Source organism: Paroedura picta, chromosome 14 (assembly GCF_049243985.1).
Source record: "Paroedura picta isolate Pp20150507F chromosome 14, Ppicta_v3.0, whole genome shotgun sequence".
Taxonomy (NCBI): Eukaryota; Metazoa; Chordata; class Lepidosauria; order Squamata; family Gekkonidae; genus Paroedura; species Paroedura picta.
Genome location: NC_135382.1, coordinates 31,008,517 through 31,026,516, shown reverse-complemented (window position 1 = coordinate 31,026,516; position 18,000 = coordinate 31,008,517). Strand labels below are relative to the sequence as shown.

General features: G+C 43.3%; 1 protein-coding gene across 3 annotated transcripts; it reads left to right on the top strand.

The window, feature by feature from the left end:
* The first annotated feature begins 1,934 nt into the window (after nt 1–1,934).
* WDR88 (WD repeat domain 88) lies at nt 1,935–17,380 on the top strand. Of its 3 annotated transcripts, none has more exons than XM_077309636.1 (11): nt 1,935–2,112; nt 3,651–3,761; nt 4,392–4,480; nt 7,281–7,344; nt 8,775–8,841; nt 9,053–9,182; nt 10,659–10,843; nt 12,734–12,816; nt 14,194–14,262; nt 14,832–14,924; nt 16,433–17,380. In XM_077309636.1, the coding sequence occupies exons 1-11, from the start codon at nt 2,020–2,022 to the stop codon at nt 16,565–16,567; spliced, it is 1,119 nt and encodes a 372-aa protein (XP_077165751.1). In that variant the 5' UTR covers nt 1,935–2,019; the 3' UTR covers nt 16,568–17,380. The 3 variants fall into 3 exon arrangements, with proteins under 3 accessions (XP_077165751.1, XP_077165749.1, XP_077165750.1); XM_077309634.1 differs by lacking the exon at nt 8,775–8,841 and adding an exon at nt 8,087–8,225 and having other exon boundaries at nt 1,949–2,112; XM_077309635.1 differs by lacking the exons at nt 1,935–2,112; nt 8,775–8,841 and adding exons at nt 2,657–3,532; nt 8,087–8,225.
* The last annotated feature ends 620 nt before the right edge of the window (nt 17,381–18,000 follow it).

Below are 18,000 nucleotides of genomic sequence, written 5' to 3'. Positions count from 1 at the left end.
TGGTGTTTCAGACACTATTTTCATGCTTGATTCTTCATCCAAGTCTTTTGCATGTAGTATGTTCAAAGGCTGGGTGTGTGGGGGGGAGAGAATGAAATTAATTTTATAGCAAATATCCTTTGTTGAAAGAAAGGTTGATTGTGTATTATACTATATTGTCCACCTGAAGGCTTAACGGGCTTGATGCTTGGCCCAAAAATGACATTGCTTATATTGCCTTATTTTGTAGAGAAGCACCAATATGTTTTAATAAAGCCAGTCTGTGCTTGAAAGGTTTCCAGAGTGGTGTAACTGATACATTGCTTGTGGTAGACCTCAGGAGAAAGGTGGGATGGGGGGAAATGCCAATATAGCGGTATAAAATACCATAGAATAGTTTGTGAATGGAAGCAAGATCTTGCCATCCTACAGGGCACACAAGTGGCGATCCCAGCAACCTTTAGATTAAAAGAATTGAAAAACAAAATCAGTATCAGTATATTCTATAAAAGACTTGTGATGGCTTGTTGGGGAAGAGAACCTGCTTTGAGCCCATGGCATTCCTAACTATCCTGGAGGAGGAGAAATGATGGCATGGTGGGGGGAGTAGGGTTTCCAGGCCCCCCCTGGTCACTGGAGAGGATGGGGTGGGAAATGCTGCCTGATCCAGGTTGGGAAATGCTTGGAAATTTGGGAGTAAAGCCTGGGGAGGACAGAAACCTCAGTGAGCTACGATGCCAGAGTCCACTCTCTAAAGCATACATTTTCTCAATGGGAATTGACCTCTAATCTGCAAATGATCTGTAACTCTGGGGGATCCCCATGCCCTACCTGGAGGGAGGCATCCCTAGGGGAAAAATTGGAAAGTGGGGGTTATAACACATCTTCCAGCCTCCTGCTCAGTGGGGGAGCCTGTTTTTAACACCTTTCTGTCACATATCAGCCACTCCTCACGTGCTATTTTGTTCAGGCTCCGGGTGGCCTTAATTTTGTGATGCCGAGTCTCAGAATCTCCCCCCAATAATGTTTGCTACTTGTGGACAGGATGCTAGGTTGCCAGCTCTTTGCTGGTATATACATGGATATTTCTGGGATGGAGCCTGAAGAGGGCACGGTTTAGGGGAAGGGAAGCAACCTCTGTAGGGTGTAATTCCTGGGTCCAACCTCAACCCTGCTGTTCCTCTAAGGCAGGGGTAGTCAAACTGCGGCCCTCCAGATGTCCATGGACTACAATTCCCAGGATCCCTCTGCCAGCAATTCACTGGCAGGGGGCTCCTGGGAATTGTAGTCCATGGACATCTGGAGGGCCGCAGTTTGACTACCCCTGCTCTAAGGGAACATGTCTGTATTCCAGAGCGGTCATTCTCAACGTTTTTTTTTTTTTTTTGCCATAATGATTTGAAAAGCTCTTCTCAGGTTCCATGGTCCCCTGGCCACTTGCGCAATGAACTAGGCTGAAAAAGGCCTAAGCGAAGAGTGAAATATCCGCACTCCATGTCCCCTGTATTATACATACGCAAGAAAGATTTCTAAAACATTTGACCAAGAGAAGCAGCTGCATTCCCTTTTTTCCCCCCTCTCCAATGCATTAATTCAAGGACGTGCAAACAGACCGCTTAACGAAGGGATTTCTTTCTTTCTTTGGCTTCTGTGCTGCCCCTCACTCGACACCCCATTTGATGACGTCACCGGGCCCCCTCATAAACCTCACATTCTCCAGCCCCCTTCCACGGTGCCAGCTCCCCCCCCCCTTGAGAATGGCCTGTCTGCAGACGCATTACAATTGAGGGAGGCCTCCAGACCCCGACTGGAGGTTGGCAACGAAAGCCTGGCCGCGCCATCCTAAGCGGAGCCACCCCCTTCCAGGCTCGTCGTCGTCAAGTGGGCCTCGGAGGGCGTCACTTCGCCCAGGATGCCGTCTGCGAGCCCAAGTGGAGCGAGGGGCCTGTCAGGCCTGCGGGGCCTGTTGCTAAGGCCTGCGGGGGGGGGGGGGGCGGCGGCCCGGAGTTTCCGAGGCGACGGGCCGCGGCCTGGGCAGGGATGGCGCCGCCGGGCAGCCTCCGGACGGCCAGCCTGGACCCCTTGGCCGTCTCGCCGGGGCAGGAGGAAGGCGGCCACGGCAGGCTGGCCAAGGTGCAGGGCGGGGAGGCCCCGGCGGCGGGCCCGAGAAGCGGGGAGAGGGAAGCGTCGCTGTGCGGAGCGTGTAGGCTGTAGATCAAACCAGGGCGCGGAGTTGCAACCTTTTTATTCATTTTAATTCGTTTGTTTGTTTTTCGAATGATATGCCGCCCCAAGGCCTAAGAAAGAGGAGCGTGCATAGGAGTTGCGATGCATTCCAGAACCCCGGGATGGATCTTCTTCATTCCCTTTTTCTCACCGTTTCTTTAAGCTTTAAACTCTTTTTCTATCGTTTTCCTGCCTTGTACCATTGGGAATAGGTTTTCGTTGATGCAATGAGTAGCTGTTTGCATGATTTCTTTTATTTAACCTTTGGAGGGAGTTAAGCCACACACACACCCTAAAAAAAACCCCACTTGCTTTGGGGTCAGTTTACATCTAAAGGGTGGGTGTATGTTGCATGGGGAATGTGAACAGGGGTGATGCTCCAAGGCAGGAGTAGTCAACCTGCGGTCCTCCAGATGTTCATGGACTACAATTCCCACGAGCCTCTGCCAGCGTTTGCTGGCAGGGGCTCGTGGGAATTGTAGTCCATGAACATCTGGAGGACCGCAGGTTGACTACCCCTGCTCCAAGGGATGAGCCTTGGGGTGCATTTACTTATCACAGAATCCTCAGCTTATGTGACCAAAGGTATCATCTGCTGGAAAAGAACTAGATAAATGAGAGAGTATACGGCTATAGACCAGGGGCTATACCGTATTGTGTTGCCATTTTATCCTTATGACATCTGTATGAGGTAGGTTAGGTGGAGAGAATGAGGGAATGAGAGAAGAAGTGATTCAAGGTCACCCAGCAAGCTTCCATGGCAGAATGGGGCTTTGAAGCTAGCTTTCCCAGATCCTAGTCTAACCACTAAACTGCATTTTTTAACCCCTGTTTTGGGGGTGTAGCCTGGTAGAGAGTGGTTTGCTTTTGATGTATTTCAGTCAAGGTGAGATGCAAGCTGCTTTAAACAGGTGATGTGAAAGACCTCCACCTGAGACCCTGGAGAGCGACTGCCAGTCTGAGTCAACTAGAGAGGATAGTGACTTTGATGAATTGGATGTATTTGGTATAAGGAACTTTTGTGCATATAATAGTAACAGAATCCGTTTTTTAGTTCTGTTCTCCTGTGTCAGCTTCCGGTATGGTATGGTGACGATGCTGACTGATAACTCCCTGAATCATTTCCTCTAAAAAACTGCCCTAACAAGTACACTAGATTTAGAGAACTGTTTGGAGTAAACTGTCTCCTTGGCAAGGTAGCATTTTATACAAATAGCCTTTGGATGGATGTGAATGTTCTGGGGAAACAGACAGTGTAGGGATCTGAAGCAGACATCGTCCAGGTTTCGTGTGAGAATGTATGAGAAAGAACAGGCGTGGATATTGTGTAACAGAACAGAAGTTATTTCTAATTAAGTTTTTGCCTCTCATTAGTTTCCTTTTAGACTTGTATCCAAGATCAGAGCAGGGCAGATGAGAATGAAATCTGTTCTGTTCATTTCTAGATTCGTTGTAAGATTTTAAAAGGACATTCAGATGCTGTGACCTCCTGTCACTTCTGTTTCGATGACACAAAAATTATTTCAGGCTCTTGCGATGGTACCGTGCAACTCTGGGTAAGCTGTCACAAATCCAAAGGAATGGATCATACTGCTTTAAACTCTCAGCCTTAATTTATCAGATCTAAACAAAGGATGAGTGAGTCATTAATGAAGGTCCAACAGATTATTTTAAAATGTGTTTGAAACTATGGCACATGCTTAATTAAAATGGCAGATTTTCCTACTTCTTAACAGTTGGTTTGCAGATTTCACTTGCACAAGAGTTGATGACGGGTCATTGTACATAATGTTTTACAAAGTAGACTAGACACGTTTTTTGGCAGATAGTATAAATGCTTATCCATGGAAAATATGCAGTTTTGTTTTATTGATGTTCTTGGACCCAAGATACTGGAAAATGGGAATAGATGGTAGGGAATTTTAAAAACCACTTATGTTGTGTGTGGTTGCATTTTTTCCTTAAGTATCCTGAATTGTTTTGTTTTGTTTTGTTTTTAGAGAAAACACCGTTAAATTAACCAGTCTGATAGATCTTGTCATTCAAACCCTTGAATCCTGTACTCATTTTTTTAAACTGTTAGAAATATTCAAATGAAATATCTGTGTTGCTAATTAGTATTTTACAGATGTTGTTTTATGATTTTAACATGCTGGATTGTAATCAACACTCTATATTTCCTGAAGGATGTCTCTCAAAGGGTCCCTATTCAGACCTTTAAGCAAGAAAATGTGGGACCCATTTCAGAATGCTGCCTGAGTCCAGATCACAGAAGGTGAATGAATAATGCAACAGTCCTGATTATCTGTTGAACTGAATTGTGCCTTTTTACCAGATCCAAGGAAAAATGATTATAAAACTTAGCCACCCTAAGCAAGTGTCCTTGGAAATAAATCCAAGATTATTAGAGGAGCTTACTCCCAGGAAAGTGTTCTTAAGGAACACAACAAATAGGCTGCACTTGGGGCAGGTAGGAAAGAAATAGACATCACCTGAAGATGTATTCCAGCATGAACATTTCATCTGTACTCCCCTCTTCATGTAAGTTGGGTAATAAAACCCCTTCCAGCAATTTACCTTATTAGAGCTTCTATGCAAGCATATGGACAAAGCCCTTGTGTCTGCACAGCAATGTCCTCCTGTCTTGGTTTGGTGCTCCATCCAGAAACCAAAAGTGTGAGAAAGAAGCAAACCAGAATTACAGCAATCAGTACTTTAACAAGGAAGTTACATGGCTGGAGTGCTCAGGAACTGGTATGGCTCTGGTTACCTTGGATGCTTTGACAGACTGGATTGTGTCCTTTGTACAAAGTTAATCCTCCTTTGCTTTTAAAACATAAGAACACAAGAGAAGCCATGTTGGATGCTGGCAGGGGCTCATGGGAATTGTAGTTAATGTACATCTGGAGGAACACAGGTTGACTACCATTTTGGCTAATAGCCACTCATGGACCCCTGCTTCATATATTTATCCAATCCCCTCTTGAAGCCAGCTGTGCTTGAAGCCACCACCAATTCTTGCAGCAGTGAATCCCACTTGTTAATTACTCTTTGGATGAAGAAGTACTTTGCACTTTTTTGCCTTACTACAGAATAATTTGGTATCGAGCTGCTGGCAGATTTTGGTAAAAAGGCAGGGAAGGGTTAAGTTTAGTTTCTGCAAGGCTCTCTTTCAACTGCTTTTATTGGAAAAAAATATATCAGTGCACATGCATGAATTTAACGATTTTGCATTATGACATATATTAATTGAAATATAAGAGACTGAAGCAACCTCATCTAGTCTAGTCTAGCTATAAATAAAAAGCATGCAAAAATTTGTTGCAATAAAATTGCCATTCTGGTTGTCAGAAGATCAATGTTTGAAATTTCTTGTCTCCTGCTGTTTATTATTGCGGTTGATTTTAACTTTTATGAAAAATGTGTTTACAGTGATAGGCATATTATTATACAAGTTTGGCAGGCTCTGAGAAGTTCAGGAAGAAATGGTATTTTGGTTGTAAAGATAAACTGTTATTACAGTAGACATAAGCACCTTTTACAAAGAAATGTACTAGGTTTTTTGTTCAATGTTATTGAATGACTTTACTGTATAATGTGTCTTTGTGGTTTTCTGCTGCGGTGTCAATGATAGAAGGGTCACCATGGAACATTAGCTGCCACAAAAAAACGCTACTCTTCATATTCATAACTACATGTATACCTTAGAGAACAATACCAAGCAGATCTCTGTTCAGAATCCAACTCGGGTCTATCCAGTGGGGCTTTTCCCTAGGAAATTGTTCTTAAGATGATACTGGTACTGACTCTGAGTGCACTTTCAAGCCAGGAAAACAGTGAGCTATTAAAACCTTCCCCTGTGTACACAGCAAGGCCCTGGATGCTAATCCTCCAACCTGATGAAGAATCAACTGCCCCCCTCTATCCTGTTATGGTTGCTAAAAACTTGGAGAAAAAAAATGTTTTATACTCTACTTTTCTCTACCAGAAGGAGTCTCAAAGCGGCTTACATTCGACTTCCCTTTCCTATCCTCACAACAGACACCCTGTGAGGGAGGTGAGGCTGAGAGAGCCCTGATATTACTAAAGAAGAAGAAGAAGAGATGGTTCTTATATGCCGCTTTTCTCTACCCGAAGGAGTCTCAAAGCGGCTTACAGTCACCTTCCCTTTCCTCTCCCCACAACAGACACCCTGTGAGGGAGGTGAGGCTGAGAGAGCCCTGATATTACTGAAGAGGAAGAAGAGTTGGTTCTTATATGCCACTTTTCTCTACCCAAAGGACTCTCAAAGCGGCCTACATTCGCCTTCACTTTCCTCTCCCTGCAAGGGAGGTAGGGCTGAGAGAGCCCTGATATTACTGCTCTGTGAGAACAGTTGCCATTCCTAAGATGAAGCTTTTCATGGCATGAAGGAAAATAACACCTAGTATAGAACATCCTATTGAAATGATAGGACATTTCCCCCCTTCCCGGTTGTGGGTAACCTTACTTCTAGTGCCTATGCCCCATTGTGAAGACAGCTAAAGTGAATGGCAAGGTGAGGTTCCCTATCTGCTAATCATCAGAAGAAGTAAGCCAGTCACAGCATCTATTAAGCAAGTTCAGCTATGGACTGAATTCTGAAAGCAGTTTCTCCTGTTCTCACAAGGTGCTTGTACTACTAGCAGACAGCTGGGTAACAGGGGCAGCTTTTCATCTCATTCCTTGCCCATGCTGGGTGCTGCTGCACCTGTTTCATAGCTACCTGCCATGTACCTGGCTGGAAAGACACAAAAGTTCAGGGTAAACAAAGGTAGCAGAACTCACAACGTGCCATGAAGTTGCAGCAAGCTTAAGGCAAGCCCATAAGGTTTTGAAGTCAAGGGATGAACTTTGCCTGCCTCTCCATTGTAACCCTGGACTTCCTTGGTGGTCTTCCATCCAGCTCAGAATAATGGTGCTTAGTTTCTAAGGCTGGATGAGATCTGCATCGATGTCTAGCACTTTCATTCCTCCACTGTACGCCTTCCTCAAACAAGACAACGTGAAGCTCACATCTCAAGAATTGACTGGCCTCTTTTATGCGTCATTTTTAGATTGATAACAGCTTCGTATGATAAAACGCTGAAGGCCTGGGATACCGAAACCGGAAAAGTGCTGGTAAGTATTGATCTCTTGGCAAGTGTGTGCTGCAAACTAAGGTTTAGTTTCCCTTTAGGTTGAAACTCAAGTTTACCTTGGGAAACATATACCTGGGATCCCATGGTGGGGGAGTAATTTTTGGAGAGAAAGAGGCTGGTTGCAGGCTGAAGGCATGAGTCTACCTTACCATTTATTTTTAAAGTCATTTAATAGCCTCGTGGAACTCATGGTGGTATACAGGGTAAACAATTATTTTAGAAACACTGAATAGACTTCAACTTAAAATCTCAATTAGGACTGCCAGCAAGTAAAAACTAAAATGTAGACCTAAATAAAACTGTCTTCCAGTGCGTACCATGTGGGCATAAGAAACTGCCTTATATTGTCAGCCTGTGAGTCTGCCTCACAGAAGCTTTCTCACCTCTCAGAGAAAAGTCTTCTGTGCTATTTGCTTTAACAGGAAATGCTCTGGACTGAATGTGAGATCTGTATTGAAAGCCTGTGCTTTACCTGCTGAGCCATAATATAGGTCCCTTCTCTCCCCCCCCCCCCCTTGTTGTGATTCATGATGGTATAGGCATGGGGTAGGATTGCAGGAAGAGGGGCATATATGATTAATCCAAGTCCCATGGCCTAAAGTGAGTCCTAGTGATCACAGACTTTGACTGGAGCACCACCAGTATTGTGTCTGTAGGACTGGACCTTTGCTGATCATTAACTCTTAAAGCCTGATTTCAACAGCTTTTGTGGTCTTCTGCAGTGGTCCGTTGAGCAGGATGGTCTTCTGACGTCATGTGATATTTCTCATGATGGTAAATACGTTGTCTCTGGTTCTGATATGGAAAACGCTTTATGCCTTGTTGATGCGGCAAATGCTAAACCAGTGGTGTACATCAGAGGTAATTTGGGTTGATATCTTATCTTTCATACTTCGTATCCTTCATACTTGGGGAAGGACTCTCAAATACAAATCTTGCAATCATTTTGGAGGGACTTTGAGCAGAACTGTTATACTGGGCCTTTGTCTTGCTTGCATACAGATGGATATATGCACCTACCCTCGTTCCTACCCTTCATCAACCTGCATTCAATAAAGGCCTGAACTGTGGCTCCAGAAGTAAAAAAAAAATACTTTGTGTTTCCTTTCCTCTAGAGCAGGGATTCCCAACCATGGGTCCATGGACCCCTGGGGTTCTGTGGAAGTTCTGAAGGGGGTCCGCGGGAGCTCTGAAGTGGCATGGTATAGGGGGTTGAGCTGTCTTCTCAGCTTCTCTTCTTCTTTCCAGCCTAAATGAGGCAAATCCACCATAGTAGCAGTAAAGTCAGGGGGAGGGAACAAAAGGAGGGCTAAGGGTATGGAAAGTGATGTCATTTCCGGGGTTGTGGTAGTGGGTGTGGTCAGCTGACATCACTTCTGGGGATATTCAAAGTCTGAAAAATTATTTCAGGGGCTCTTCCATTGTCAATTGATGAAAAGGAACTTGAAACCAAGACTCTGGCAGTCTTCAAGCAAAGGTTGGATACACACTTTTCTTGGATGCTTTAGGATGCTTTGGGCTGATCCTGCATTGAGCAGGGGGTTGGACTAGAGGGCCTGTATGGCCCCTTCCAACTCTATGATTCTATGATCAAAAATAGCTGATAGTTTTGCCTGTGTATAAGAACATGTCCCTGTCTCAGAGCATCTTACAGAGGTGTAAGCTTATCAGGTCTGTGTTTGTTTCAGAGCACCACAGAAGCACAGTGAGAAGGTGCCGCTTTGATCCTCACAACCAGCGAATAGCTACAGTATCATCTGACATGTCTATAAAATTCTGGGACATCATAGCCCAGTCCACCACAATCACTGTTGAAAAGTAAGAAGCACCGGGGCAGCCAATGATGTGGCTGTAGTTCATCATGTAAAATGGTCAGAGTGGAAATTGTTACCATGAGTACAGGAACAAGTGAATTTATTCAGTCAAGCCCCAGGGCAGGCTTTCTCAACCAGGGTTTCTTGACATCCCTGGAAGTATTTTCTGAAGGGAAGGGAGTTTTTAAAATGTGTATACAATTTATTAGATTATGTGATCATATATGGTCATGTCGACCTGCCCCCTTTGCCCAAAATGTTGGAGGAGGTGGACTGGAGGGGGTGGGAAGGGGAGGAGCCCGAGATGGGCATGTACACAGCTATGCTTCCTAACTATATTCTGCACAGTTGTGCGACTTCGGGGACTTCTCAAAGCTTCAAGAATATTTCGGGGTTCTCAGTGGTAAAAATATTGGGAAAGGCTGCCATAATGTTATGCCAATGACAAGTGAGCCATCCAACTAAAGCAAAACTCTTTTAACTCCCATTGATAACATTGGTGAAGGATAGTTCTAGAGGCACTTATATAGGCTTTAAAGCAGGCCGTGCGAAGACTGGAGTGTTCAGTTTTTGAATCCTGCAAATGTTCATGATCAAACACTAGTGCTGTCAGAGCTGCCCTTAAAACAGATGGAAAATTTGTTTGGCTTTCACACTTCAGACATGGAACATTTGGATAATCCTATTTTGAATATAAATCATAACATGTACAGCTTTCTTGTCCACAGAAGTGCTTGCAATAATTCTCCACATCAACGAGCACAGGCCTCCCATATTCAAACGGAAGTAATGTTCTTCCCTAATCACCACTGTTGTCCTCAGCACGGGATTTTCTTACGCCATTGATTGCCTTTAACATTTGTTTACTTAGCTACATAGGTTCAGTTTGATAGAAAGTTGCCAGTTAAGCAAAGAACTATATAATTTCTAGGGACAAAGCCTGCTGCAATCAGGAATACAACAGGTGCTAGATTGGGGGTGGGTGGGCTGGAAGAACTCAACAGATGGCCTCTCCCTCCCCCCAGGACCTGGAAAGGCTGGAGGCCCCTGGGCTGGGAACTCACTGGCTGGAGCAGCTCTCAGGCAGCAGGGATCTGAGCAGAGTTGGTCATGGGTGGGGGTTGGAAGGCGATTGGCTGGCTGCTGGACAGACAGGCAAGGTGGTTGGAGGCGCTCAGGGGTGGGACAGCTGCCCTGAGTGGGTGTTAAGCACTGAGTGGCACTTAAGCCATTCCTCCTCCTAGGTCTCGCCAGAAATATTAAGTGGAACAGATAATTCAGCAGCTTGATTTTTAAGAGGGGGGATTATTATGGTTCCCTGTGCTTTGAAGCAGGTGCCATTGGTTTGCCAACGGCTGTCCAGTCTAGCCCTGCTATCTATGTTAAATCTCTGATGGGTCCTATTGATTGGTTATAACCCCGATAAGCATTCCAGTATCCTGTTGCAGTGATTTAAAAAACAAACAAACATTTCTTCCAGGGCACACACCAATGCGATTTCAGATTGCTCTTTCTCCTTGGATGGTCACTATTTGTGCACAGCAGGCTGGGATGAAGTCTTAAAATTATGGGATGTCAGAACAGGGGAGTTTCGTTCCCATGGACCCATGGTTTTGGAACAAGGTCATATCGGTATCGTTGGCTGCTGCATTTTCAGTAAAGATGGTGAGTTATACGAAAGCCCACTTTTAGGACCTCTGTGCACAAACGTGCATGATATTTATTCCAAAGGAGTCACGAGGGTGGCATTCAAGCCACATGACTAATTCAGTTCTCACTTTTGGAACAAACTGATTTTCCGTTTGATTAAATAGTTATTTATATAATTGAGGGAAAATGAACTTGTAGCTTTCACTGCTCTTTAATAAGCTTTCTAAAACGCTCTGTAATGGATGTGCTCATTAAAGGTTCAGTGTAAGAGGGCATAACTGAGCTGAGAAATAAAACACCGAGCCATATGTTATTGTGCTGAATGCATAATATTCAGCATATTTCTGTTCCACTCTGTTCCATTCACTGGCAGTCTTCAAGCAAAGGTTGGATACACACTTTTCTTGGGTGCTTTAGGATGCTTAGGGCTGGCCTGTATGGCCGCTTCCAACTCTATGATTCTGTGATTCTATGAGTAACCAAAGGATCAGAAACATTAACAATCCAGGCTTGACTTAATGGGAAGGGATTGGCCCTTTCACTTGCTGGGAATGCTGCCAGTGAGCAGTTCCCCCGGAAGGCTGTTGGTGGCCAGGAACAAGCCAAGCTGACTCTCAACAGCACAAGCAATGCTACCAGCAGCCCTTGACCCAGCGAGTTGTGGCAATAATGGTCATGTTTCTTCTGCTTAGTTTGGATTCGCTCCCAACATTGCAGTTGGCATGTACACACTTGAAACTAATAACAGGAGTAATGTACTAGCTTTGTAAGTCCAAAAAAACATTGTATGGTGTCAGCGATCCAAACCCGGTCCACTAAGCCAGGGGTAGTCAACCTGTGGTCCTCTAGATCAGGGGTAGTCAACCTGTGGTCCTCCAGATGTCCATGGACTACAATTCCCATGAGCCCCTGCCAGCGTTTGCTGGCAGGGGCTCATGGGAATTGTAGTCCATGGACATCTGGAGGACCACAGGTTGACTACCCCTGCACTAAGCAATAAGTAGGTTATTGCTCCTACTCCCTTGTGTGGAACCCCTCAACCAACTTCCCAGACCTTGGGTCCTCAAGGTTAGATGTATACAAGAAAACCAGACTTTGTAAAAATATATTTAGGCTTATTAAATTATTGAAAGAATTAAGTATGCAGTACAGTCTTTATGACTTAGCCGCAAGAAAACAAAGAAGCTATTCCGTCTGATACTTTGAGGACCTTAGTATTAGATGGCCAATCTGTCGCAACATGAAATCCATGCAGTAGCATAAAAGCATTCTATATGGTGCAGTCCATCATAAAAAAGCATATCTAAGCAAACAAAGATGGCATTAGCAATAAAGCTCTGTAGCCTATAACAGCTTTTTGCCCTCTGGCATCAGGTGATCTCAGGCCCAATCCAGAGTATTCCTCATTGGAACTTTCCAGAGGATGTTTCTAATCCCCCCCCCCTTCCACCTGAGTTTACAACAGAGCACAGGGTCCCATGATTAACCAGTTGCCACATTCTTGAGGCCAGCCTTGAAGAAAGATAAGATTGGTAGGTGCAGAGACGTTGAGATCTCAGACACCTGCAAACTGGACTAGGCCTTCTACTCATGTTAACTGTTGAGGGGAGGTTAGGGGCCTCAAATAAGGAAACACACAGCTATTTGCAGCTGCTGTCTGAATCAGTGCATTCCCAGAAAAGGTACACCGCAAAATTATTCTGAATGTGTAGATCATCTATAAATATATGCCCTCACTTTCAAACCCATTAAAGCCTTCCAGAATGCAGCTTCTGATAATGTCCTGTATGATGACATTGCTTTTAATGCTGTATTTAAGCTGTGTTAGTGGTCAGATCTTCCTTGTCTGAATGCACCTCTACAGAATCGACATGCAAAGCAGTGGTTGTGACTTCTGTATTTCAGCATCGCTTTTGGTCTCGGGTGGCTTTGACAAAACAGTAGTCATCTGGGATTTGACACAAGCCTACAAAAAGATAAGTTTAAAGGTGTGTATGCTGCATAAGCTTTTGCTGTGCCAAAGGTGAACTTAGTTGTGGTTATACAACGAGTGTGTGGACTACATGAGCAATTTGCCAGACATATAACAAAGGTTCTTGCTACAAGAGTAATGGAATGGTCACCTGGGAACCTCTCTTTGCTTGCCTTCTTCGCATTCCTACAGTGGAGGGTCTTACATGAGCTGTTTTTAATAGCCCAGTGTTTATATATATATTTTTAAGTAGACCAATGCTGTCCTTTCCCATTGTATAATAAAATCAGAGTCCAGTAGCACCTTTAAGACCAACCAAGATTTATTCAAGGCGTGAGCGTTCGAGTGCAAGCACTCTTCCTCAGACTACGAACTCCCTACATGACAGTGGGAATATAGAGCAAAAATTAATTCTGTTAAATTAGTAAACTGCGTCACACATCCAAATACAGCCATATGATAATTCTTTGCCAAAGCAGCCAATCAATCCCCTGGAATTCAGTTGTAGTTCACAAAAACATAGGAGAAATAAAACTCGGTCAGTGATTAAAGGCTCCCACCCCACCATTTGCTGTTTGCCCCATCTGTCACCATACAAGTGTGAAACATTCCTGTAAGCTTTCCCATTGTATAGGTCACATAACCATTCACCATTGCCTACAACACTTTGGATAATACACATCAGAATTTTTTGGGATAACCTGCCATTGCACTACTGTCAATAACTCCAGTCTATCAACTCTCTAAGCCTGGCCTGTAGAAATAAACAGAAAATGGGTTCCTGGTAAGTGACGTGAACATAATCACCTGTTGCAGTTGTTTAATAGCCATCACGTATCCATAACACCAAACAAAACAATCCAGGGATGTTTAAGGTTCATTTTGCTTATACTTGAAGCCCAGTAAGCAATTTTTGTGAATGTTCACATGCCTCTGTTTTTCCCATCCACCTCTTACAGTGGAAAACAGAACTGGGTCATTAGCCGTGAGAATATCTGCACTGTGAAGAACATAAAAATTCATTAAAAAAAACAGCTGTAAAAATTTATTTATTTATTTATTTATTAGATTTATATACCGCCCTCCCCGAAGGCTCAGGGCGGTTTACATTAAACTAATCAACAATACATGAAACAGTCTTTGTTAAAAACATACAGTAATTATGTAAAGTACTATGGGATTTCCCAATTTTTAAAATTATTCAAAAGAAGCGAAGTACTTCTATCAACAACTGATAATAGAATCTAACGTGCAAAAAAAATAACATTCTGCTCAGAGAAAAAAGCTTGAAAGTGAATTTCATTTTAAGTTAGGACCTGATTAAAACCAAGCTAAAATATATCAGGAAATTCTGCTTTTATCCTAATGGTTTGTTCATTTGTTTTTTTGGTAGGGTCATGATCATTGGGTGACAGATGCTGCAGTTAGTAGCAACAAGAAGCTGATTGTTACTTCATCAAAGGTATCAATTAAAGCTAGGGATGCCAGCCTCCAGCCTGGACCTGGAGATCTCCTAGAATTACAGCTCATCTCCAGACTATGGAGATCAGTTCCCCTGGAGAAAATTGATGCTTTGAAAGGTGGACACCTGCATCGCACTCTACTCCGGTTCCTGTCCACCTTCCCCGACTCATTCCCCAAATCTCCAGGGGGTTTTCAACCTGAATGTGGCAGTCCCAATCCCCCATCTTCCACTGGTGCCCAGAAGAAGCATAGCACCCCTAATTTAAAAGACAGAAAAACAAGATTGAAGGTTTTGGATGTGACCCAGCAAATCAGTTTTCTCAGAATACTATCCCTAAATTGTTAAGCCCTTTAAGCCCAATGACATTAATAGACTTAGAAGATTGTAGCGAGTAATATTTCCAGCCAGTGACACATTTTTGTTTTGACGATCTTTGGAAATATATCTTACATCGGACCCAGCTCCTACCCCCTCCCACAGAAACATTACTTGCTAGCAAGATCTGAATTAACAGTGGGGAGACAGTGTCATTCAGCTAACTGATTGAAATATTCCTGATATTTTAGGATTGCACTTTGAGGCTATGGGACATTGAAAATGCAAATGAGATCCCTATGGTAATACAAGCTATAAGAGCAAGAGGCTCAAAGATAGCCAAGGTCAGTATATTCATAGAGCTATTAGGCTCAACTCCCTCTGTGAGTACAAACAGACTTCCTCCTTTTAACTGAGTTCCAGGACGCTGCAAGCAATACCGGTGATGGTCAAATTGCATCTGCTCTCATCGTAGACCAATATAGCTTTATTTATGCCAACACTTATTTTGAATGTCTGGTCTCAGTCCGTGAATGTGTGAAGCCTGAGCACACGGGAGCTACACGTCCCACACTGTGGAGTAACCTTATCCTTCCACCATACAACAAAAGTTTATAGTCCTTAGCACATCTTGTAGAAATAAAAACCTGCCATCTAGCTCTAATGGCCCTCAGCTAAGGATATTTTTTATTTCTCCAAGAAGATAATGCTGAAGCTTTATCAGCTTTTGCTGCATTGTGATCCTAGGCATGTGTGAACAGAGCAAAGCGGCGCACACTCAGGAAAGCTTAGTGTGAGAGGGAAAGGTAGGAATTTGCTACATTTATAGATACTGAGAGCTCATGTTTCCGTCCATGCAAGTGTTTCTGTGGGGATGAGAGATCCAGCACACCTTATCCATGCTATCTTGCCCACTTAGTCAATTTCCAAAATAAAATCAGCCAAACAGGACCGTCTATGGTGGTGGAAAGTGCCTTCAAGTTGCAAATGACTTACAGCAACCTTGTAGGTTTTTCATGGCAAGAGATGAACACAGTTAGTTTGCCATTGCCTGTCTGTGCAGCAGCTCTGGGTTTCCTTTGTGGTCTGCCATCCAAATGCGAACCTGGGCCTCTGTTTAGCTTCCAAGATCTCTGACGAGATCAGCCTTGCCTGGGCCACCCAGATCAGGGCTTCTCCATGTATGTAGAATACAGAAGGTGCCAGGTAGGTAGCAGCATTCTGTATGGCTCGTAGGTTTTTCTCAGTAGGCTTTGTTCCATTCCTCAGAGGTGCTTTGCAAGATACCTCAGTCTCAGTATGCACTATACAGATACAGTTACAAAATAGAATACTGCCAAGACACACACCCACACCGAGGCTGGTAACAGTTCAGGAGAGTTTTTCTTTTGTAGAATGAAGAATGTTTTCTGCCGGACATCCACGGCTGCTCGCTAGCTGTTGCTTAGTGCTTAGATATTATTCGTTCAGAAAATCTAAATGTATGTGCCGCCTCTCAAGACCTGCTCTAGGTGTCTGTATATCTATATATCTGTATATCTGTATGTTGCTTTAGGATGCTTAGGGCTGATCCTGCATTGAGCAGGGGGTTGGACTAGATGGCCTGTATGGCCCCTTCCAACTCTATGATTCTATGATTCTATCTAAGATAGTAATAGAAAACCATTAAAACACACCAACTGAAACCAATGGGAAGACACCCATAAAAACAGGCCAAAGGCATTAAAACAAGCCAAGGCATGACAGCAATAGCACAAAATATGTCTAAGATGGATGCATTTAATATTTGCTTTGACTTGTTGTTGAAAATATCTATTGCAATTGAATCATAGATATGTCTTTTTTTTATTAGTGTGAAGAATGTGAGAAGCCCTTCTTAATCTTCCAGGAAAAGGAAGACAAAGTGGAAACGAGATGTGTTTTCTGTCGATTGAAAGCGCACAAGTGTGTTTTACCAGTGCCTCCTGCCTTGCCAGCAGACTTGTAAATGAATCAATGTTTAAATGCTTGCACTATGTATCAGTTGTTCAAGACACTTACGTTTAGAACATGATTCTAGGTCGCCTTTGCCTGTATGTCTAGAACTCATTTTTTTAGTGTGATTTCTTTGTTGGGAAATTCAGGGGGTACTGACAAGTGGAAACACTTTTTCTGCCTAACTGTGCAGCAGCCATTTTTCAAATCACTTTATTCCGGGATCCCTGTAGGACCGGATAGTCTGTTACGTCCTACGAACGCAAAAGCCATTAAATAAAAATGACTGTTACAAATGCAATCTCATAACTAAATACTATATAGCTTTTTTCTCCAGCATAATCGAAAAAGTTACTGGCAGTGGGAGAAAGACAATGCCACGTGCACCTGTATTATTAAATTCAGCATGCAATATGTGAACCACTTCTAACAATGTTAACCCTGTTCTTTATATTTGCACCATTTGTTTCTTTCTCTTCATTGTGCCTCGCTGTGGCCCTCATTTTGTTTCACATATTTGCTTGTTGCCAAAAACTTCCCTTGCAAATAATTTGCAAGACATCTCATCCTTAAGAATAAATGCTGGCGGCAAGGAAAGTTTTCACCATACAATAAAGTTAAGAACAGAATTGTCTAAGTACCAGCATGGATTCTGCCTCTTCTAGAAATTTTAAGATTGCTTAATGGAAAATGAAGTCTTAAAACCTGGAGGTCATGTCTCAGAAATCTGTTTTTCTTAACATTATGTTTTATGAGTTCTCAGTATGAGAAACTTAATCTGGTATGTAGAAGCTTTTAAATGTGCTTTAATAATGGAATAAATAGTAATTTGCTATTGGTATAAGAAAACAGTTGCGTAAAGAACTTGGATAATTTTCTGTCTTAAAAACAAAGTCAGTATCACAGTAATACAGGTCTATGCCCCAACCACCTGTGCCCCTGAAGGATATTCTCCTTATACTGTTGATTCATGTAGACTACAGATCTTACATATTCAAACAGAAAGGAGGTCCAAAGATTGAAGTTGCTAATACAACCCGAAACACTATCCGCCTCCTTTACCACCACATCACCCTGACTGCTCATATTTACTGTCCACAAGTACCTCAAGATCTCCTTCACACACACTGCTACTGAGAAGCGTATCTCTCCCATGTCATTTTTATGACCCATATGTAGAACTCTGCTCTTCCTATTGAATCTGTATCTTGTTCCAATTTGTTCACTTTTCCAGTGTGTTCAGACTCCTGGGGGGATTCTCCTCCAGTCTTCTGGTACGTCTCCAGTCCTCCGAGAGGTCCTCAAGATGATGGACAAGAGTTTCCTAAACTCTCCGGAAAGTTTTTTTTTTGCACCCTTTCAGTTTAAAAGGCAGGACAACTTCCCCAGTTGCACAGCTGGATTTCCTTGCATGGCCCTTGCTTTGATCAACATCTTTTGCAAGGC